Source organism: Cryptosporidium andersoni (assembly GCF_001865355.1).
Source record: "Cryptosporidium andersoni isolate 30847 chromosome Unknown contig_18, whole genome shotgun sequence".
In the NCBI taxonomy this organism is placed as follows: domain Eukaryota; phylum Apicomplexa; class Conoidasida; order Eucoccidiorida; family Cryptosporidiidae; genus Cryptosporidium; species Cryptosporidium andersoni.
The window spans coordinates 56,019-79,360 of NW_027122829.1; the positions used below are offsets into that span (position 1 = coordinate 56,019).

Consider the following 23,342-nt stretch of genomic DNA (forward strand, 5'->3'; position numbering starts at 1 on the left):
TTTGTAATATTCTTAATATCTGAATGTATATTTATAATATTCTTAATATCTCTAGTACTAGTAGTATTCTTAATATCTGAATGTACATTTGTAATACTCTTAATATCTGTAGTATTTGTCATATTTGTAATATTAGCAGTATGGTTGCGAGGATGTGAAAAATCAATAAAAACCAAATATTTAAGATAATCATACCTTAAACTTCCAGAGTTTCGTAAAGTCCCCCAAATAATAGTAAGGAATACGATAATAACTTTATTTATTAATGTCATGGTGTTATTCTGTCCTTTGTTTCTTAATTATAATGACCTAATATAAGTAAGACTATAATATTTAAGAGGCATGTAGACAAGCAAACCAAAAATAATCTTGCCCTCAAGTTATATTATACCAAAAATATGAAGGAAAGGAAATTTAATTATTAGTGTAGATGATTTATAGTTGTTTTCTATTAAAGTCTGATTATGGAGACGTCAGTTTCACGATACATGCAATATGTAAGCGCTCCAAGGCGCCACAACACAAAACTTATTCGAAATTAAAGTGAGCATATACTAACGTTTAAATGAAACAATATATTTACATAAACTTGTGGAAATATAGAAAAATAAAAAAGTAAAAATAAATTGAATTGAACCTTGTTAACAAATTGTGGACAATTTATCAGAATATTCTAAGAGATCTAACTACTATGCTTCTACACCTTTAATGAATGAAATAAGACATAAGTAAGTGGTAGTTGAAATTGTCCCTCTTGTATAAATAAATCTGATATAAAATTAGTAATTGAACTCTTAGAATATCTTCCATTTAATAAATCTAAAATACTTTGTATGTCATTATCTATTTCATCTTGGTCAGAGGTACTAAGATCTAACATTGTAAAATTAACTCTCAATTCTTTATCTTTTAATGTAGCAATTAATTTAAAATTTAAAACAATATGAAGTGATTTTTTTATTGCTGAATTACATCCATCTTCAATAGAGTTAGAAGACAATATATTACAATTTATGTGAGATTCTTTTTTAGAATTAGAAATTGATCCTGAAGCTACATCAAGTTCAGCAAGATAATTAAAGTCCAATTTATTAATGGAATCATATATGTAATTTAGCAATTCATCCGGATTGTCAAAAGATCTAGTAGATAATTTTAAAAAAAAAGTCTTTTCTTCTCGAGAGTATTCATCAGATTCTGAATTAATATCACACTCATCTAATTTATTATAAATATGTTCAAGATGAGTATGGCCTGATAAACCTCCAGGAAATTTTATAGGAGAACTATGTTTTGTTTCTTGCAATATATTGTTAGACTGGTGAGATCTTATATAATTATTAAGTAATAATGCATCTTGAGAATTATCATCAGTAGTGAATATTTCACTAGAAATATCCAATTTATAATTTATAATTGGTTGAATACCTAAGTCAAGCTGTAATTCCCATTTAATAAAACTTATAGATTTCATATTTTGAAATAGTTGATGAATAACAGAATGTAGTATCCCTGGCATCTCTATAGAATTATCAGGACAATTATTGAAAAGTAAGAAGTTCTTTGAGTTGCTTTTATTTGACATATTACTAATACATCTACTTTCTTTTTTACCCCAAAATGTAAGACGAGAAGCTGTATTATTTCCCCCAATGTTTATAAAACAAATAGATTCTACATCAATTTTCGTTTGATTAGTATCTTTAGTTATATAAGATTTGTCACCCAAATTTAATCTGATAGAATTAAATATATCATTCACCATTAGTAAAATATCCATTTCAATATCTTTTTGTTCATTTAAATCTATACAATAAAGTTGGTTGATATTTTCTTTAGAGTTTAAATTTATACCATAATTTTGATTAGGAATTTCTAATTTAAGAATTTCTATTTTATCTTTAGAATGTTCAAACTCATCTAAATTATTTAGTGCAGTTGTATGAAGTAAAGATTGCCTTCTTAACATTGAACTTTTTGTTTTTCTTTCTTGTACAAATGGAAATTCCTCCTGAGAAAGTCCAATATCCATATTTAAAGTTTCATCATCATTTAAATGAAACCCTTCAATTGTATTAGTAAGCAAATCTTGAATAGTATCTAAATCTGTCATGAGTAGAGATGTTGGACGACTAGTTTCATCAAAATTTACAACTTTATCAATATTTATTGAAATATCTCTATTGCTAATATTAATGCATTGATCTTGTTCAGAATAAGTAAAGTAAGGGAATTTCCTTTCTAATATTTGTTCTTCACTACTATCTATAAATTTTACATCTTCTTTAATCTCAGAATCTATTTCATTCGGAGCATTTGGGATTGATATAAATATTTTAGCCGTTGTTGGGATTTCTTGTGAATAAATCCTGCAAACGTATCTTGGTTGTTTTTTATATTTATGAATTCTATATTGCAGCTGATTTATTATTAACTTATCATTTAAGAATGACTTTTCCAATTCCAGAGTATACTTTATAGATTTCTTAAAAGGATATTTTAATTTATCTACCAATTTTCCTCCTCCCTTATTATCAAGTTTACATAATTGAATCGACTTTTCACATGCTAAAATCTCGGAATTCAAAAATTTTATTTCATGTTTAATTTCTTCAATTTTATCAGAAAATTCCTTATTAGATATCTTTGTTTTGTGTAGTCCTTCCTCAAGACTTTGAATTATTGCTAATTTCTTCTCGATTTCATTCATACTCTCAATTTCATATTCACTATATTGTTGTCTTTGTTTTTCTAATTTCAATCTTTCTTCTTTAAGTATTTTCTTCTGTTCTTGAAAATTCTCTTCAGCTAATAAAAGTTCAGAATTCATTGTTTTAACCAGCATTAATTCTTCTTTATAACTATGTTCTCTTTCCTCCAACAGTTTCTTAGATCTAGAAAGTTTTTCTTCTCTTTCACGAATTAAATTTTTTTGACGAATACTTAAAGGTGGATTATTATAAGCTATTTTGGATGACTTCGGTAATTTCAAGCTGCATTTACTATTTAATGAGTTAGTTGAAGCTTTATTAACTTTTTTTGTAATAGACTTAGAAATATTATTTAAACTTTTTAATTCTGAACTAATAGTTCGCATTTCATTTTTATCGTTAATTTCTTTATTAGCTGCTAACTTTTTTGGACCTTTGGTCATCAGGGCAACCCTAGGTAGCTTTACTGTTTTCTCCTTAGATACCAATTCTACTTTCGTCTTTACTTCTTGATTATTATCCCTATTTTCTTTCAAATATATACTCTTATTTAGCTTACTATCTGTATCATGGCTAGTTCCAAAACTCACATTTGCATTTGATGTTAGTGGACTTCTTAAACTTATACATGAGTCATTTTTAATACATATCCTCGCATTTGTGCTATTATTGTTGCTAGTAAAGCTATCTCCTCTTATATTCTCATTTCTAGAGGTATTTTTTGTACAAGAACTACTATTAACCATGATTCTTTTTATAGTATTGGATCTTTTTAATGTGGGTATTCTAGATGACATCTTTCAAAAGCATAGAGAATCCATATAACTCACAATTTATAGTTCTAGTCATCAAAGTATCAAAATTTAAATAGAAAATTTATTTATTTATTAAAAGTTTAGTTGGTACTACAAAAACTAGTTTGTGGGGGAAAAACTCTACAGATTTTTACCTAGCACACATCTTAGCACACATTCAATAGGTAGTAATAATATCCTTATATAGCGCCAAAACACAAGTAAATTTATATTTATCAAATGAAATAGTAATTTATTTTATGATATTGCCAATTATTGTAGTTTATTTAGCAAAATAAAACAAAACATCTAGATCTTCTTATTATATCTAAAAAAAAAAAAATGTAATTATTGAATTATTGTTTACCATAGTAAATGGTAACAAAACTAAAATAATGATCATTTTATTTCTGTAGTATATATAGTATTTCTATATCCTTCTTTAACATTTTTTTTTTTTTAAAGTTACAGTGTAAGTCCAAAAAAGAAAAAAGAATTTAATAGTGCATGAGGCGCGCGCGGTGGAAATATGTAAATGTGATATTTTTATTTCTTAGACCCCTCCCCCCTAGAAGAAAGAAAGACAAAAGTAATAAAAATAATTTAGTACACAGGACTTATGATTATTATTTTTAATAAGTTAATATATTCTGTTTTACTGAGTATTTAAAAACCATATATTTCACACATATCTGTAGACATATACGGTTTTATCACGAAATAATGAACTTTTTATCTTTATTTATTGTAAGACCTAAACTAAAGGGGATAGATTCAAAAACTGATCTATTTTTTTATGACACTTAAAATATATAGATTTGATGTATTTCAAAACAATTAAGGGTTTTCTTAACTAATTTAAATAGTAATATTACTTGCAAGGAGAATGCATCAATTAATAAATACCAAAAATTTAGTGGATTCTATACACTGTAATATAGGGAAATATGGAGCTGATGATAAAGTATTGAACCAGAGAAATAAAGAAAAGGATTATAATTTAATAAAAATACTGAGTCAGAGATATTTGAAGGGGTTCAAGATGCCAGTAGAAAATATAGAACCTGGAACAAGTAAAAAACCTATATGGCTAAGAGATAGTCACTCAGAAAATATTTTAGATCCCAAATTTAAACGTCCAATATATAATGGTGGTTCAAAATTTAATTATATGCCAAAATTTTTATATGATAACTTAAATAAACTAAAAACTGAAACTAAAGGATTTTCTAAGTACTTTAAAAAAGATTCTGAATTAGAAAAAGATACTAAATTTGTTAATGAGGGTCAATTTTTTAAATTAAAAAGATCAAAATTTATAAATGATCAAGTTAAGCCTAAATACAAATTTTTATCTCGTTATTCTGAAAATTTATTGGAGCATTTAAAGTGGAAAATAGCACTAAGAATATACTATACTTTGGACCCAGGAAAAAAAGATTATATAGATTTAAATGAAGCTAAAAAAATTTTGTGGGATATATTTAAAGAAGATACAGAAAAAGCCCAAATATTATTACTACTTATTGAAACATTAACTTTATGTTTCAATAGTAAAGGTGTTTTAAAAAAAAATGAAATTCTACCATATATTGCTGAAAATATACTAGAAAATGATGTTGGCTATGGATTATTCTCAAAACTAAAGTCGATATTTGCTAACCAATATAGTAGAACAAGAAAACTTAAAAGTGAAAAAGAACTACTAGGTAAAGAAGAATTACAAGATAATAATGAGGGAGACTTTTATATATCCCCAAATAAAATTAGAAAAAAAGTTTTATCTGTAAAGTCATATAAACAGCAATTAACTCCAGATATTTGTACTAATCCTGGTGTTAGTAACTTTGGGAAAAGTTATTGTCTAACAACTAAGTTAAAGAAGAATTCAAATATTGGAACCCTAAGCGATCATATTAAAAAAACACTAGATAGAAAAAAAAAAACAATAGAGAATATTATCCAAGAAAAGAAAAGAAAAGAGAAGGAGATCCTGGATAGTTGTACATTTAAACCAGAACTTAATTGGCCTACATATAATTATGTATTAAAACAAATTGAAAAACAAAAGTGCTTGAAAACTTATAGGAATAGAAAGATTACATCTTCTAAAGCTAAAGTTTACAAAATTGGAGATTACACAGTTGTTAATGGAGATAGTAATGAATATATAGATGATTGTTTAAGTGATGAAACTTCCAACTCTCAAGATCAGTCAAGTAAATGGAATAATTATGTAAATGATACTTCAAAGGACCAAGTATATGTACTCCATAGAGGCTATAATTGTGAAGAAAGTAATTTAGCTGATAAAGAAATGGACTGGAGAAAAACACTCCGTAGTAGTAGTTATACTAAAGATACTTTAAGTGCAGCTTCTAAAGTTATGCATGAATTTCTTATATTTGAATCTAAATCAAATAAATCTTTAAATAAAAACAAGTATAAATTTACAAAAACTTTTGAAGTTACAAACAGTAAAAAAGATGATCCTAGATTATTTAGTCCAGAAATTATTATTGCAGAAGTAAGTGAATCTGAAAAGGAATATCAAGGAGAAGAAAAAATAAATGAAGGAAAAAGTGAACCTATTAATGAGTCAAAAATAATGGAAACTTCAGTACAAATAGAGATATCAAAAAGTTCTGGTATTCCTAAACAAATAGAAACTAAATCAGATATACATCCTAAACAAAATTTTACTAAAACTTCTCTTATACTCAAAAATAAACCGTTAAATGATTTGAGTCATAAAAAATTACATTCAAAGTCTTTAACAGAATCCAATGATAAAAAATCAAATATATTTCTTACTTCAGATAAAAGTACTATATCTAAACTTTCTTTGAGTAAGAAAGAACTAGATGAAAAAGTAGTTCCAGATATGAAGTTATTACATAAACTTCCACTAAAAAAAGAATCCCTAAATACTGAATTCAAAGAACATTTACAACTTTCTAAAACAGTAATAGATATCAATAAACTAGAAAATGAAACATTATCATCAAAAGTATTCCCTTTAGAACAGCTGAAGGTAACTGAACTAGAAAATAAATTAACAATAAAGAAATCTTTAGCTATTAAACAAAAAGATATAGATATCTTGAATTATCAAACAAAAATAAAAAGTGTGGTTAACACCAAGTTAAAATCTAATAATCTCCAAGAAACAATTATATCGGGAACAAATGATACAGCTAGTAAAATGTCACCAAAAACTTCTGGTGTTTCTAAAGAATTTCTCAAAGATTTTCCTAAAAAAGAAAATGTAAATATTGAAGTAAACACACATACTGAGACACAATTAGCTTTGAATACAGTTGTAAAGAAACCTACACCTAGTAATCCTTTAGAATTAAAGTTATCATTTTCTAAAGAATCTAAATCTATACAGCATTTGGTAGAATTAACAACTACTCCAACTGTTCAACAAGAAATATTATCAGAAATATCCACAATTCCTAAAAAAGACATATCAATATCTTCAAAAGTATCTTCAATATATGAGGAAGACATAAATTCTATAAAAGCTTCTTCAATGACTGAGGAAAATATAATATCTGCACAAAATACCCTACTATTGAAGGGAAAAAATATTTCCAGTCAAACAATTCTAGTTCCTAAAAAGTCTATAACTAAATCAAAAGTTATAAAAGAAATAAATCCGAATTTTTCAATACAAGATAAGAAAGTGGGATTTTTCAATTCCAGTAATGAAATAAAAACTATTGCTTCTATAAAATCTCCTATAGTTATAAATAATGATATTCAGTTACCTTCAAAAAGCTCAAAAGTAGATAGTTTAGGATATGATATGGATAATACATTCAAAAAGCAAAATATTAAACAAATATCACTCTTAAATTCATTGACCTCAAAATCGTTACAATTGAAAGCTAAAGTACCATCAAAAATGCCATCTATAGCCCAAAATAAAGGACTTATTCCTAAAAAATCATGTCCTACTACTTATGACTCTCCATCAACACTAAAGAAAGTAAATGGTCAACTAACTAATAAGATCAATTTTGCAAAAGAGATTAGCCAAGCCCCACCACTATTAAAAAGTGAAAAAAAGTAGTATATATAATAAGTCATATACTAGAACCATAATAAAATATCTAACTTAATTATATCTAAATATATTCGATTGTAAAGTGTAGTATAAAGCTAGGATTTAGAAGTGCTTAGATCTTTATAATAAATATATTTAAATTGTAATGGTTACTTAATATTTAAAGTACCTAAATAGCAAATTAAATCCAGAAATTTGTAAATTTATAACTGAATATAGCTTAGATCAAATAAATATAAGTAAACAATAATAAAATTATACTTTAAAGGGTGATACTAAACATAACTTTAATTTTTATATAAAATAGCGGTTATATTATGGCGCTCTTAATAGGGGAATTTTTTTTTCTTTCTTTTTTTCTTTGAATATAAAAAAACTAATAAATGTCACTTAATAGTAGGTTAGATAAAGACTTAAGTGATGAAGAATCTCAAAATTTAATAACTCCTGAATTCTTAAATGAACTAATTGTAGAAGATTATTCACAAGTCCGCCTAGGACCATCAGTAGCCTTGGTCATGTCATGTATAACGAAAGGTTTCATAGATGATGTAATTCAGAAATCTTACGAAATTGCATTACATCAAGGACGTGATCAGATACTATCTGATGACATCTTATTATATTTAAAAAGGAAATATCCAGATTCTGGTCTTGCTGAACTTTGTGAAATAAGTGACATATCTAGTGAGGGAAGTGCAATCAGAAATATTCAGCAGTTCAACTCTGATAGATTAAGGAAGATGGCTGCAGTTAAAAGAAGGATGAAAGAAGTGAAATCTAGTATTATAAAGGATATGCATTTATAAATTCTACCCTCATTATTGGTATTAATAGTACAATAAATTTTGGTAATGGTAATATTTCAATTAAAGTTCATACAAGTTGGGTATGATCACATGATAAATATACTAATAATATTAAAAAGAAGGGAAAAAAAAAAAAGGGGAAACTGAGGAGATATAGATAGCGCTTGAAAATTTGTACAAATTGTAAAAAGAAAAAAAAAAAAAAAAGAAAAAGACTGGAGGCTATGATCATAACTTTTAAAACTAAATAACTAATCGAAATTGGAATCTCAAGAGCATAGAATTGGCCAAAGGCTAAAACAAATTGAAATTGGAAAGAATAGTCGAGGATATGAACGATATTCTAGAGCAGTAAGACATGATAAAAGAAAACGTCACTTGAACTCAAGTTGGCACCCAACTACACCAGATATATATGCTAATATAAGCAAATCATGCTTTTCTGGACGTCTAAGAGAGTGGAAGTTGCGATTACATCTTTGGGGTAATCTTAGTGAAGATGAATATCAAGCAATACTAAGTGATAATATGGAATTACCTCCTTTATTAAATTCCCATTTAGATCAGAATATAAATATTCAAAATTTAAGCAATAAATATTTTACAAAATCTGAGAATACTTCTTATTCAGAATCATCTGATTTTCAAAAAGATAGGTGTGAAATTCCAGCATATAATACTTCAGAAATGATAAAATATAATATCCCTTATACTTTACAATCATCAGACAAGTCGAAATATTCGTATTTACAAATATTATCAACATCAAATGACCATATTAAGCAATCTTCCAATAATAATTGTTCTACATTATCTATATCTCCAATAGGTAATTCACAAGTTAGTACACTTTTAAGATCTGTTCGTAAGACATCTGATGAACTAAAATCTATAGAAGAGTCTGGAATTAAATCTAACTACTTATCTAGGGAAATTGTTCTGCCATACCCTAAAGATTTAAACTCTAATTTTAAAATAGGAGAATCTTCTAATAAGATAACTATTTTTATTCCAGAAGCGTATAGAGGTTCTCAAATTTGGAGGTCCTGCAATTTTATTAGACAATGTGACATGATATATTGGTTTTATAAAAATAAGAATATATTTGAAAATCTAGATATACCATTTGACAAATTTGTAACAAGATATGGAATCAAAGAAAATGACTTACTTATTAATAACAATGACAATTATACATCTATAGATCAGAAAAACTTAGTATTTGGAAGATCTTACACTGATTCATTCCGTCTTGTTAATAGACCAAATGATATTAAACATACCTCTTTAAAACCAATAGAATTTACAATCTTTCCAATAAAAAAAAGAGATACAGATGTTGACTTTAACCTATGTTATTATCCTGCTGCAGCCATTTTTTGGCAAATTAGCAAAAGATCAAGACCTACAATGGATGAGAATGAAATTTGATTATTTTATTCGAGACATTTGTTGTAGCTATATATTATGAATTTTAGATGTATATTGAAGTTAGATTACTTATTTAACATAATATCAGATGATAAAGAACTAAGAGATAGGAAATAATCTATTAGATATATACCATACCCCCCCTATTTTTAATTTATAATACATATAATTGTAACATTAAAGGAAGTTTGAAGTTTCATAAAGCAATATTAAACAAAAGGTAAAGTCTCTTAAAACTGTAGGGCGCCATTACACGCTGCCATTAGTAAACTTACCTGATAAGATATTTATAAAGGTTAACTTTTTTTTCTTTTTTTCCCCAAAAGAAAAGTTATATATTTTACTACATTACAACCATAAGAGAGGTAATATATAAGGAATATCTGTGAATTGTAGAGGGAATACTTTTGAAGAATTTACAAAATTAGAATACCAATGTCAGATGAAAATAAAGTTTCAATCCGTAATCGTGGGGCTTTAGGAGATAAAGAAATAGCACAAAGTGGTTTTCATAATTTGAATGTAGTTGTGCATCCAATAGTTTTATTATCAATAGTAGATCACTACACTAGAGTAGTTAAGGGTGCAACAAAACGTGTGGTAGGTACTCTACTTGGGGAGATACAAGAAGAAGGCCATCTGCATGTTACGAACTGCTATGCACTACCTTTTGAAGAAGATTCAAAAGATCCTATGGTATGGTATTTAGACCATAATTATCATGAGCAGATGTACTTAATGTTTAAGAAAATTAATACTCGCGAAAAAATAATTGGTTGGTATAGTACAGGTCCAAAAACAAAAGCTGCAGATTTGGAAATTCAAGAGCTTTTTCGTAATTATTGTCAAAACCCACTATATTTAATAGTTGATGTGAATATAAAAGAAAATATGTTATTATCTAATCCAGCATCAGCATATATTTCTATAGATGAACCAACTAGTGATAAACTACTTCGAAGGACATTTGTACATGTACCTTGTACTGTTGGAGCTTTTGAAGCAGAAGAAGTAGGTGTAGAGCATTTATTAAGAGATATTAAGAATGCTTCAACCTCTACATTGGCTGCACAAATATCAGATACGATAATTGCTTGTAAGATGCTAATATCAAAATTAAGTGATATAAAACTTTACTTTAATGATATATTAGAAGAGAAGATTGCTCCAAATTATAATATCATCTCATTACTTCAAGATATATTTAATCTGTTACCTGATTCATCTATTAGACAAGTTTCAGAGTCATTTAGATGTGAATATGCAGATATCCTTTTAACAATTTATGGGGCTAGTTGTGTACGTTCAGTCTTAGCTCTTCATAACCTGATAAATAATTTAGCAGAGAACAAATCTATTCTTGATGTTAATGCCTCACAATGTACTATTGATAAAGATTTACTTTAGATAAGTATACTTTTAAACCATTTAAATAGATAATACCACTCTTTATGGCGCTATGAACACTGCTAAGATATTTATTTCTAGAGTTGTATTTTATTTTAAAAGTATAGCTAGTAGAGGAATATTGAAGTATTGATAGTCAATGTCTACTTATTTAGATCTTCATTAATATTATTTTGGGTTTAAGGGTTATTTTATCTTCATATTGGTCTTACTTAGATTTGAGATGTCTCAAAATTCGGCAAAACTACATTTTATCTCTCTAGCAAAAAGAGCCAGTATTATAGATATAATAAGAGACTTTATTGTTCAATGTAGTGAACATCCTAATAGCGATATATATGCTAGCTTTGGTGAATTAAGTGGAGTATTTTCAGGTTTAAGTATTCATTTACCAGTAGCTGGTGAATGTATACTGGAGCAAGGCTCAAGTGATTACAAATTTATAGATAAAATTAGTTGGAAACAACAGAGCTTTTTAGTAGAACGTATTTTAAAAGCTAATAGAACTTCATGGGAAGTTGAAAGTTTACCTCTGAGTGTATTAGTTGAGGAATATTATAACAATGAGATTGTTGTAGTTTCTGATAATGAATGTAACAAAAAGGATACTTTTTATGAGCTAAATTTAGGGGACATTATTATATATCGTCCGAAATCACTTGTACATTATCGAATATCAGGAGTTTCAAGAACAGCAACAGATACTAAACCAAAAGAATTTAATTTATTATCTAAACATGAGAAAAATATTGTAGGATGGAAATTTTATCGCAAAATTGGTAGAAACTATCCTTTTTGGGAAATAAAAATAGTCCATGTTACCCAAAATAATAAAGAATTAAAGGATCTAGATAATGATAAGAGTATAACAAAAGATAAGGAAGATGATGATGAAGATATTCAAAAAAGTGAATATTGGATGGTCCTTCTTGTGGGCTGTAAAGATATTATTTTAAAGCATGTAGATTTATATAAAAAAGGAATGAATAATGGCTTATATCGTATTGCAACAGAATTTGTATTGAATAGTCGTATTATTGCTAATTATTTGGAAGAATGCCTTACATTATCCATATCGCAAACACCGAGATTCATATCATATTATTATCCAAATTTTTTCGGGGATATTACCTCATCTGTAAAAGCACATTACAATACAAAAAAAATTAAGCAAGCTGATCATTCAATAATACAGGGTTTACGTAAATATAATAATGAGGTTAAAAGAGCTTTAATTGATTTATTTATTGATGGACCCCTAAAAGTTAAAAATTCAGGATATTATATTTTGGATCTTGCATGTGGTCATGGTCAAGATATTTTAAAATATAAAGGTAAGAAAATTAAAAAATTAATTGGTATTGATATTTCAGCAGAAGAGATAGCTGAAGCTCGTCATAGGTTAAAGGGATATCAACATTCAATTTGTTTTCCAATAGAATTTCATGTTGGAAATCTTTTATCTAAATCCACATATACAAATATATTAAAAAATTATAAATTTGACGTTGTGACCATTCAACTTGCTCTGCACTATATGCTGATTAATGAAGAGATCTCTAGAGAATTTTTGAATAATGTCGTTAGATATCTGAATCCGGGAGGATTATTTATTGGTACTACAATTTCATGTGATGAAGTCTATAATTCTATAAAATATGGTTCTGAGAAAGTAGAAAGTATAAAGCTTGAGAATGAGATAGATAAAAGTGAATATGAAGATCCACCTAGGAGTGATTTGAAATATATTTCAGGTAATTCTATCTATAGTATTACTATTAATAGTGAAATGTGGGATCTAATTTTTAAAGATGAAAAAGATAATTATGGATTAACATACTTCAGAAATACTTGGGGATTAAAATATGACTTTTGGTTAATTGAGCATATTAATCAATATGAATACGTAGTGCCTTGGGATGCATTTTGTAATTTAGCTAAGGAAGTAGGTCTAGAACTTTTATATACATCAAATTTCCCACAATTCACAAAGTATGTATGTAATCACTACCCTAATTTGAGAATATCAAATTGGATAAAAAATCCAAAAAATGCTAATATTTTGACTCAACATGAGAATGATGTATTTTCTTTATATAGAACATTTGTTTTTAAAAAAGCAATTACATCTGAAGAAGTTCCAGATGAAAAATATGTTCATAGTTTGTCATCTGGCTACAAGATAAGACGTAAAAATATTTAAAGTTCTTAATATATCAGATACCTAGTTTTTAGATATTTAGGAGGAGAGAAGGAACTAGGTCATTTGGTTTTTTTTTCTTTCTGAATTCTTAATATTGATCAATGCTATAATTATTAAATTGCAACTATTTAATATTAAGATCTGTGCAAAATTTCAAATTTATTTCTAAAAGATATTAGACCGGGATGGAGCTTTGTGCATTTGACTACAGGCGGTATATAAAACCCCACTTTTTACAAGTAACCCCATTAAGTATGCTAAGTTGGATAGAATCCAAATAGTAGAAGAAGATGCTAGGAGCTACAAGTGGTGCTGTATACTATGGTAGTGCAACTATAGATGGTAATCAGGGTGTTGAATGGATCAATGAGAATGAGGGGAATGTTGCAAATTCGGGTCTGTTAACTGTAGAGGAGTGTCGTCAAAAATTTAACTACTTTATAAGGAATTTTAACCTAGATGGACATTATATTTATAGAGAAAGGCTAATATCTAATGTATCTATCGGTAACTATTCTTTGATAATTGAAACTCATCACTTAACAGCAGATGATATTGCAGGCTCAGAAGTGGGAGCCGCTACGGCTGACCATACTAGTATAGATGATATTCAGAGCCAGAAAGATGGCACATCAGGTATTGGAATATCTAGAGGTGTAGTGTCATCTACTGGCCTAATCCAGTGCTTTAGAAGAGCTCCTTTACGATATATTCCAATATGTGAACAGGTTTTAAAAGAAATATATTTGGATATTACTGGTTCAGTAAAGAATGCGAGTTTGGAATTGGAGATGACATTCGATTCAATTCCAGATATACAGTTACAATTAATTTCTAATCAAGAACAAACATTGATTCGTGATTTGAAGAGTGGGGCCATGGAGAAATTAGTGGTAGTTCCGGGGATTATTATTCAAGCATCTAGACCTCAAAAGAAGGCTATAAAATTGAGGATAATGTGTAGGCAATGTAAAGTTATTAGAACATTGAATATTCCAGTTTGGAGACAAGGTGTACTTTTGCCAAGAGTATGTGGAACAGTCCCAACTAGTGAAGTTCCTAAATGTCCGTTAGATCCATTTATTATATTAAGTGATGAGTCGGAATATATTGATATTCAAAGTATGAAATTTCAGGAACTACCAGAGCATGTACCAACAGGAGATATTCCTAGGCATATTACATTACATATTACAAGGAATTTGATAGATAAAGCAATACCAGGAAATAGATTACATGTCATTGGAGTTTTATCTTCTGTTGAAAAGGAAACGTCTTCTAGAGGGATAAGTTCTTCGGGAATGTCTTCAATTCGTTCATCATATTTACATGTTTTGGGTTTAATGGGATATAAATCAAGTGGAGAACTGAAGTTTTTTAATTCACCAAGTAACTTGGTAGTGTCTAGTCTATTATCTGATCGCTATAATGAGATTGAAGAATTTAGGCGTCTTGCAGCTACTCCAAATATTCAAGAGTTAATAATGAGAAGTATAGCTCCTGCTATATATGGCAATGGCTTAATCAAGCAAGCTATAGCTTGTTTGTTGTTTAGTGGTAGTGCTAAAACTCTACCAGATGGTACTAAGATTAGGGGTGATCTGAATATCTTGCTCTTAGGTGACCCTTCTACAGCAAAATCTCAACTATTAAAATTTGTTGAACAAGCAGCTCCAATTTGCATATACACATCCGGGAAAGGAAGCAGTGCAGCAGGATTAACAGCAGCAATAGTTAGGGATCATAGTAATGGGGTATATGCACTAGAAGGAGGTGCGATGGTTTTAGCAGATGGAGGTGTAGTCTGTATTGATGAATTTGATAAGATGAGAGACGATGATCGTGTAGCAATTCATGAAGCTATGGAACAGCAGACTATAAGTATTGCTAAAGCTGGAATTACAACTATATTGAAAGCTCAGTGTTCTATTTTAGCAGCTGCAAATCCTTCTTTTGGATCTTATGATGAAACAAAGGATATTACTCAACAACATGATTTTGAGTCTACTATATTATCTAGATTTGATCTTATCTTTCTTTTAAAAGACGAAAAAGATATAACAAGAGATAAGCTCATTGCATCTCACATTGTTGATCTCCATTCAGGAAATACGAAGGATGGATTAACATTTGGAGCTGGAAATTCTAATGCTGATGATGAATCAATACTACCATTAGAGAAATTGCAACGTTATATTTCATTTTGCAGACAGAATATACACCCTAGGCTATCACTAGATGCTGCAACAATACTAGAGAATTTTTATGTACAAATTAGGGAGGAGAATCGTTCTAATAATTCGGGGAATAAGATAACAGCTAGAAAAGAACGCATCCCAATCACTGTGCGTCAGTTAGAAGCTATAACAAGAATCGCTGAAAGTTTAGCTAAGATGGAAATGCAAAGTATTGCCTCTGAACGTCATATTGAAATGGCTATTAAGTTATTTACAAAGGCTACTATGGAAGCTATCAGGTCAAATATTTTGTGGATAGATAATTTATCACCTTCTGAACAAGCTGCAATAGTTGATGCTGAGAATGCCATTAAAACTAGACTTCCAATAAAAGCTAGAGCAAGCAAGACGACAGTTGTTAAAGACTTAGCTCTTGTGGGATTTGATCCTCATTATCTTTCTAAGGCTATTAAAATTCTTGTACAAAAAGGAGATCTTATTGAGAGGTCAGATTACTCAATAGTTAGAGTTAGGTAGGGTGATATTTAGGAAGAAGATACCAGAGAATCATGTAAGCTATATTACAACTTGGTTAAAATTGTAAATTTCTGCAATTCTGATACCTAATACTAAATTGGAATATTAATTGTATATCTTAGCTCTGTCGAGATAAGTATATTCAATTATGCATACTCCATATTTACTTCTCAACTAAGCTCCGTTGAATTGCAATTTTAAGCTGTGCTTCCTCGCTTTCAGTATCCTCCAATATACTATTTGTTTGTTTTGTAAAACTGCCTAGTGATTCTGTTAGATTAGCATCTCCTTTATTATTAGTTGTAGCTGCTTTCTCCACTTCCTCGATATCATTATCTGATGAATGAGATGAATAATCAACATTGTAATATGGAGACCCCTGAAATGGAGCAATAGACATAGGTACTGCAGAAGATGAAGATATAAATGTTCTGGGAGATGCCATTTCATTATGAAACAATCCAAATGAGTGAGGAGTTGGGACATGTATAAGTTGACTTTGTTCAGGGACCATATTCGCTGCATTAAATTCTTCTATTTGTATTCTCCGTGCTAACTCTTCATCAGACATAGTATTATTTGAACGTTGCTGCCTAGAACTATTTCTACTACTTCTTGAAAATCTTGAGCGAGCTCCAGTTTGGGGTGAATGTCCAGATATAACTGATGAAGCCCAAGCCTTGATACTATTGAAGAACCCTGATCCAAACTTCTTAGAATTAGATGAATTTTGGTGTGAATCTCTTTGTTGGGATAATAGATGAGAGTTGCGACTTTCAGGTGAGTGCCCAATAGTATCTATAACTACATTTGTTTCATCATTTATTAATTTTTCATTGTATATCTCATCTGGAGATCTTGATATTTTTCCATTATCCAGATTGTGCTCACTGTGTATTTGTCTGAATGATTCGCTTTTCGTTTTATATTGAGATTCTTGAAAGTTTCCATTATTTAGCTCAGTTATATCCTCATTACCCAACTTTACTGGTTTATCTCTCTCCAGGTAAACCTGTCCTTTAGTATTAGATGAATCTTCTTTAGTGTTATTTTTTCTAAAGGTTCCAAGTGTTTGATAACATGATGTCCGCACAGACTCAGTTTTGTTTTTACTTTTTTGCTGTAGAAATCGTTGCCGTTGTTTTTCTCGATAGTCCTGTAGTGCACTTCTCATGTGATCCGGAATTTCAGAACCTACATTTAAAAATAACCGAAAACATACAAAGTACAATACATTAATTAAAAATATACACTTTTTTAAGAAGAGAGGAGGAGAAAAAAGAGAAAAAGACCCACCTTCATTTCCACTCATTTTAAGTTGCAAACTCAAAATTATGCACCGGTACTTATAAAATAAGTCCTTATTTGTTGCACCCCAAACTACACAGCAAATTCTATTAGTGTTATAACTTTAATCTCTAAAATATCAGTGAATTAATCCCTCTCATCAGGATTATATGCTATTCCTGATTCCTAAAGGTCTACCTCCTATTGTGTAACAAGATACCCCGCCTAAAACGCTACTTATGTCACCGCATCACAATGCCTCTAGTATAAAGTCCAAGACTCAAAATTTTAATATAAACAACTCCGTATTTAGTGCAAATATAAATTATCAAGAGGACAATAATGTAGGAAAACTAAGATACGACATGTCTGCAATCTTTTGATTTATTGATTAAGAGTCAAATTCAGCAAGGTCTTTCTATAAGGTCGTACTTTCATATGATCTCTAACTAGACTTAAATTACAATAGCTATAGGTAGGTATAAAGGCGTTGATTTTTATGGGAACAAATTGTCTTTGCTCAGTAATAAATTCGAGTATAGCATTATTACCGGGAGATAGACTCTCTATATTCCAGATAACTGAGTTTTTGGAATTAGTTTGGGATGAGTCAAAAATCCCATTACTTATGTTATAGCTTATTATAGATGATATTGGTATAATAATAGCAATATTTTCTGTTAATCTATTACTCTCTATCTCCAGAGTAACATTAGTAAACCCATCTGCAGTCTCCACTGGCCAACAGGATATTGCAATGGGTAGTTCAAACGTGCCAACAGCATTATGACCTGAAGAACGCCATTTAACAAGTGGGATTAAAATATTCTTAGGTAGGGCACTCTTTAAATCTTCTCTTAATCTTAAAAGTCCATCTCTTTGATATTTTTCTTTGCTTAAATTAGGATGAACTTTATATTGAAAGCGTTCATCTTCTTCATGAAAAGTATATTCTGGAAATTCTTCCTTTTCTAACTTAATTTGGAATGTCCCTTGAATATCTACTTTTGATAATAAACTCCCATCAATTGCTAAGATAGCTTCACAACGTTCTTCAATCAAAGCATTATCATCATCAATGATATTTTCTGATATTGATAAAGGAAGTGATGATGTTAAATCGTATTGTTTCTCTTCTATTACTTTCTTATCATCCTTTTCCTGTATTAATTCCATTGTCGGCTTTTTCTTACCGATAAACATTCCTTTTGAAGGTGCATTCACCCCTACTTTAGAATTTGTACATAATGTGTTTGTAGTACTTGAAGTAATACTAGTAGAGATAGGAATATTAGATAATACATTCATATTATCTATATTATTCATATTACTTCCAAAACCTATCTTATTTGGATTTATACCGACTGACTGCACTAATTTGCTAACTCCTACTGATTCTGCAAAAGCCGCAATACCTGATAAGGATGATCGTACTAAATTATTGTTTGATGATGTTGCTAATGAAATATCGTAACTACGTTCCTTGTCTAATTTACTAGCAATTTGTTTTCTTCTCTCCCTTTCTTCATTTTCCTTATTTTGACGAATAATCTTATGCAATTTCTCTTCTTGTGATTCCATTTCTAGATAAGTTTTAATCTGGTTCAAAGTTACAGATTCCTTATAACCAAAAGAAATAACTTCATCAAAAGCAAATATTATATCAAAACAATTAGAAATGATCAATTCCTCTGTCAGTGGTGGAGGACAGCTGCAACTATCATATAAAACTTGGCAAAACAAGCGTAGAGTATCCAAGTCTTCTATAATATTCGAGCTCAGTGGAGTCATTAAAACCATATAAATATCATCTAAAATCTGATAAACATAGCGAATATTCCCATTCTCCATATAAGTATACTCATTACTAAGGTTATAATGCTCAATTCTCTTCATAAAAGTGTTCAAGTAGTTCTCTACATCTCCTCTAGTCATCTCTACAAATTGTCGGGATAACAAAATTCTCTTTTTGCTCACAACAGAAGCAGAATAAACCACCATCTTATAATATTTATCCCAGTTACAAAGCTACTGAAATTCTTAATAGTAAAAAAAAAAAAAAAAGTAGAATAGGTGCAACAAAGGAGTTACTGCGTAGGTGGGGGAGGGAAAGCCCCGGTATATTCTGCATCACCGGCTTGGGATAGTTTGGTTGTAGCGGTGATAACAGCTTTCTTTTTGGAATACTCAAGAGAAAAGAAAATTCTAACAATTTTTAAGCTGGATGAATTCCATGTAAGTAAACATACTACTCAATTCAGCATTAATAACTTATTGGGATATTAATTTTTTGGCTTATGACGGAATATCTGAAATTTTAGAGATTGACTTATTCCTCATAACTATAGAGACCAAATAATGGAATCTTTTACTAATAATAAGCTATGTGGGAGTATATATATAGATGGCGTGTTTGATTTGATGCATGCTGGGCACTTTAATGCAGTAAGACAGGCTAGATTGCTAGGAGACTCTTTAACAGTCGGAATAAATTCAGACTCAGAATGCTATATGGCTAAAGGCTGCTACCCTATTTATAGTCAAGAAGAGAGAGGAGAATTAATGCGAGGATGTAAATGGGTAGATCATGTAGTTATTGGTACACCATATTCTGTTAGTACACAATTATTAGATGAGTTGAAATGTGATTATGCAGCTCATGGAGATGATCCAGTATGTTGTTCAGATGGCTCAGATCCATATTTAAGTCCAAGACTAGCTGGAAGGCTAAGGATATTCAAAAGAACTGAGGGTGTAAGTACTACCGCAGTGATAACTCGTTTATTACGTGCCTTAAAAATAAATTTGAGTAGTTATAAAGGTTGTAGTAATAATTTACCCAAAAAAAGAGGAATATGGGACTTAGATAAAATTGTAGATGGCTGCTACTCACCTTGTCAAAGTTTAATTTCTACCGGTAGAATGTTAAAATTTATTATAGATACTCGAGAAGATGAGAATAATAGAAGGAATTTTACTGATAGCTGTTTAGCTCTTTCTAGATCATCATCACCAAAGAAAGTTCCCAATGAAGTTATATATGTTGATGGGAGCTTTGATATATTACATGTTGGACATCTTAGATTATTAGAAGAAGCAAAGAAAAGTGGAGGAACTTTAATTGTTGGTATTTATGATGACTCAACTGTTCGTAATATATTTGGCCCAAATTTTCCCATTTTAAAGATGATGGAAAGAGCCTTGACAGTACTCTCACTTAGAGCAGTGGATGATGTTATTTTTGGAGCTCCACTTTGTATCAGTCAAACTCTTATTGATGCATTTGGGATTACAAAAGTCATTTCAACTAAATGTATAGAAAATTACATACAAGAGGGCCATAATATATCGTTCTTTGGAGATATTGACTCTTCATGCATTGAAATTTCAGACTTGGACTTAGAGGATTTATGCTATTCAGTGGCTATCAGAAACGGTATTTTTTGTAGAGATTTATTAGACTCATCAAAATTATGTACAAATAAAGATATTTTTAATAGAGTACTAACTAATCACAAATTACTCTTGAACAATATTGGTACTAAATGGATGAAAGAAATTAATTTTTACAAGAATGATTTCCCTGATGAACAGACAAACTGATACTATTAAAATATTATTCTATAAGATGAAGATTTTGTAATAAAGGAAATTTTAAAACTTCAATGATACTGATATAATCCTTAGATAGATGTCCATACCAGGTAAATCTACTTATTAAACATATATAATTTCTATCTAGCTGGTACTTTTTCTATTATTTCGAAGTAAAGTCAACTATTTAATAAGCTACTGCATTTCTAAATTTTTTTTTCTCTAAAAAGAAAAAAATAAGTAATTTATAACAAAACTAAATATGTAAGTATTATACTACTTATGAAGTTTATCATTTAAATCTTGATTATTAATATAATTTTGGATATCCTCTAGTATAAAAACTATGTCAGTTATTCAAATTGCACTTCAGATACCACCTATAGGTATTCTGTTTAATCTTTGATATACTAGAACTATTATAAATTTAATATTGTGTTATTTTGTTCAATATATCAGAGAAATAACTCAGCTAATCTAATATATTATATAATTAAGGTTTTGAAAGGAAATAGATATTCCATACAAAGTGAATAATGATTATTATAAATATATTCAGATTTGCAGGGTTTTCCGTCAAATAATGAAATATAAATATAATTTTTTCATTTATAGATATATCTCAGATACAATACTAGTCAAAGAAAATCAGAATCAGTTATTTTAAAATATTTATTAACACTTTTAAAGAGTACTTTGAACAAAATATGTTTATGATTATAAGTTAGAGGAGAAGTTGAATGATTACTCAATTTCTATATATTCCAGATTAAAACTAAGAGACATTATAGTGACATTATACTTTAATCGTTTATTCAACTAATTGGGGATATTGATTATAATCTCAAGTTCTCTAAATTTTGGAATCACCATTTATGAAGATTGAGTGATCAACAATACTTTATATTTTGTTATTCAAAAAAAGTTACATTAATATTTCAACCCACTGACAGTTCAGATTAGTTCTAAAAGTAAAGATACCGGAAATTGTGACATTATTAGCATATACCTTATTACAATGTGTATTAGAATAATACGAATGGGAAATTTTGTAAAATTCATCTAATTGTAAAATTTAACATTCCAAGGAAACTAGGAATCAAAAAAAGAAATCTCAAATTTTGTATAGAGAAGTGCAAAATACTATTTATTAAAGTATAGACTATTAAACAGCTTTTATTATTCACTAACTGAATTAAAAATCATTTATTATAGGGTTTTAAGCTATTCATTGGATAAGAGTGACTTTGCTATCTTTAAATATAAGCTCTTTGATGTATTGTTCATAGATATTAACAAAATTTACATTGAGTAAATATTCTGTTTAAAAATATATTGCCAAACAAAATATTGTCTATTCCCACATTTACTTAAGCAAGTGATCGCAATATTTTACTATAAAGTTGCATTTCCAACTCTGAAATATGAAGGTTTAATATATTATGAACAAAGATTTATTTTGAGAGAAAATTTTGAGTTTATTTTCAAGTGTATTTATAATCAATAATTTAAAATAGTTAAACTCATAGGATTGTCATCATAAATGCAGTTAAAAAGACATAAGTTCGGTAAATTGCAACAACATCTGATCTGAGGTTCTACAATTACTGATCCCCATTGATTTACTATATTGATTTGTCCTGTAGGGTAATTATGACAATTCACAAAAAATATATTTCCATGGGTCAACATATGTCCATCAAATGAGCAATTTCTACTAGGAATCTGTTTAACTTGCTCATTTTTAGCTGACTTCATCTTTAGACTTCCTTTTTTCTTAGATAGCTGTAAATCCTGTATTTCCTTATTAATAGAAACCTTATTTCTTTGGGTGGGGTGAGTTGATTCACAACCAGACTTAATCTCTTTGTCATCTCGACATATTATTACTTTATTGGATAGTTTGCTATTATTACTCAGTTTAGTAGATTTACTAGATTTACTAGATTTACTAGATTTACTGGACGAGCTAACTTGTGTTCCTTTGCTAATACTTGTTTCAACACTGGATACACTATCTGAATCATTACTCAAGCTAGAATTTAAACTTGAATTACTACCTGCACTATTAGTGCCATTTTTGTTACTATTATTAGTTCTTCTAGTCCTATTACTCTTTCTACTGGTTGAACTATAACCACTACTTCTGCTTATATTACTTTGATTTGTGATATCACTATTTGTACTGCTTTTGGAACTTCTCCTAGTATAAGTAGAACTTGAATTATATCTTGCAGATTTCATATTTACAAAACTAATAGTTAATTTAAATTTTTAGTACTAATAATATCTAAGTAAGTAGACTAGACCTAACCTA

General features: G+C 29.0%; 11 protein-coding genes across 11 annotated transcripts in view; 6 read left to right on the forward strand and 5 right to left on the reverse strand.

Annotated features, from left to right (window-relative positions):
* Window positions 1-272, reverse strand: part of cand_019590 (papain family cysteine protease) — a gene marked incomplete at both ends in the record, with an annotated part of 2,188 nt that extends 1,916 nt beyond the window's left edge. Inside the window, one exon of the mRNA XM_067212189.1 lies at window positions 59-272. Within this exon, the coding sequence (XP_067069095.1) occupies window positions 59-272 (214 nt within the window). The remainder of the gene's footprint in view (window positions 1-58) is intronic.
* Window positions 273-697: 425 nt separating this feature from the next.
* cand_019600 (uncharacterized protein) lies at window positions 698-3,508 on the reverse strand (the record flags this gene model as incomplete). Its single annotated transcript, XM_067212190.1, has 1 exon — window positions 698-3,508. One exon carries the CDS (start codon window positions 3,506-3,508, stop codon window positions 698-700), a length of 2,811 nt encoding a protein of 936 aa, XP_067069096.1.
* An 883-nt stretch (window positions 3,509-4,391) lies between these two features.
* On the forward strand, window positions 4,392-7,586 carry cand_019610 (uncharacterized protein; the record flags this gene model as incomplete). Its single annotated transcript, XM_067212191.1, has 1 exon — window positions 4,392-7,586. One exon carries the CDS (start codon window positions 4,392-4,394, stop codon window positions 7,584-7,586), a length of 3,195 nt encoding a protein of 1,064 aa, XP_067069097.1.
* Window positions 7,587-7,963: 377 nt separating this feature from the next.
* cand_019620 (uncharacterized protein) lies at window positions 7,964-9,820 on the forward strand (the record flags this gene model as incomplete). Its single annotated transcript, XM_067212192.1, has 2 exons — window positions 7,964-8,363; window positions 8,664-9,820. 2 exons carry the CDS (start codon window positions 7,964-7,966, stop codon window positions 9,818-9,820), a joined length of 1,557 nt encoding a protein of 518 aa, XP_067069098.1.
* A 435-nt stretch (window positions 9,821-10,255) lies between these two features.
* Window positions 10,256-11,227, forward strand: cand_019630 (MOV34 MPN PAD-1 family protein; the record flags this gene model as incomplete). The annotated part of the gene is made up of 1 exon (XM_067212193.1): window positions 10,256-11,227. The coding sequence occupies one exon, from the start codon at window positions 10,256-10,258 to the stop codon at window positions 11,225-11,227; it is 972 nt and encodes a 323-aa protein (XP_067069099.1).
* Window positions 11,228-11,450: 223 nt separating this feature from the next.
* Window positions 11,451-13,430, forward strand: cand_019640 (mRNA capping large subunit family protein; the record flags this gene model as incomplete). The annotated part of the gene is made up of 1 exon (XM_067212194.1): window positions 11,451-13,430. One exon carries the CDS (start codon window positions 11,451-11,453, stop codon window positions 13,428-13,430), a length of 1,980 nt encoding a protein of 659 aa, XP_067069100.1.
* A 290-nt stretch (window positions 13,431-13,720) lies between these two features.
* cand_019650 (DNA replication licensing factor MCM5) lies at window positions 13,721-16,144 on the forward strand (the record flags this gene model as incomplete). The annotated part of the gene is made up of 1 exon (XM_067212195.1): window positions 13,721-16,144. The coding sequence occupies one exon, from the start codon at window positions 13,721-13,723 to the stop codon at window positions 16,142-16,144; it is 2,424 nt and encodes an 807-aa protein (XP_067069101.1).
* Window positions 16,145-16,307: 163 nt separating this feature from the next.
* cand_019660 (uncharacterized protein) lies at window positions 16,308-17,456 on the reverse strand (the record flags this gene model as incomplete). The annotated part of the gene is made up of 1 exon (XM_067212196.1): window positions 16,308-17,456. The coding sequence occupies one exon, from the start codon at window positions 17,454-17,456 to the stop codon at window positions 16,308-16,310; it is 1,149 nt and encodes a 382-aa protein (XP_067069102.1).
* Window positions 17,457-17,815: 359 nt separating this feature from the next.
* On the reverse strand, window positions 17,816-19,432 carry cand_019670 (uncharacterized protein; the record flags this gene model as incomplete). Its single annotated transcript, XM_067212197.1, has 1 exon — window positions 17,816-19,432. One exon carries the CDS (start codon window positions 19,430-19,432, stop codon window positions 17,816-17,818), a length of 1,617 nt encoding a protein of 538 aa, XP_067069103.1.
* Window positions 19,433-19,789: 357 nt separating this feature from the next.
* cand_019680 (ethanolamine-phosphate cytidylyltransferase protein) lies at window positions 19,790-21,034 on the forward strand (the record flags this gene model as incomplete). Its single annotated transcript, XM_067212198.1, has 1 exon — window positions 19,790-21,034. One exon carries the CDS (start codon window positions 19,790-19,792, stop codon window positions 21,032-21,034), a length of 1,245 nt encoding a protein of 414 aa, XP_067069104.1.
* Window positions 21,035-22,525: 1,491 nt separating this feature from the next.
* Window positions 22,526-23,269, reverse strand: cand_019690 (uncharacterized protein; the record flags this gene model as incomplete). Its single annotated transcript, XM_067212199.1, has 1 exon — window positions 22,526-23,269. One exon carries the CDS (start codon window positions 23,267-23,269, stop codon window positions 22,526-22,528), a length of 744 nt encoding a protein of 247 aa, XP_067069105.1.
* Window positions 23,270-23,342: the final 73 nt, after the last annotated feature.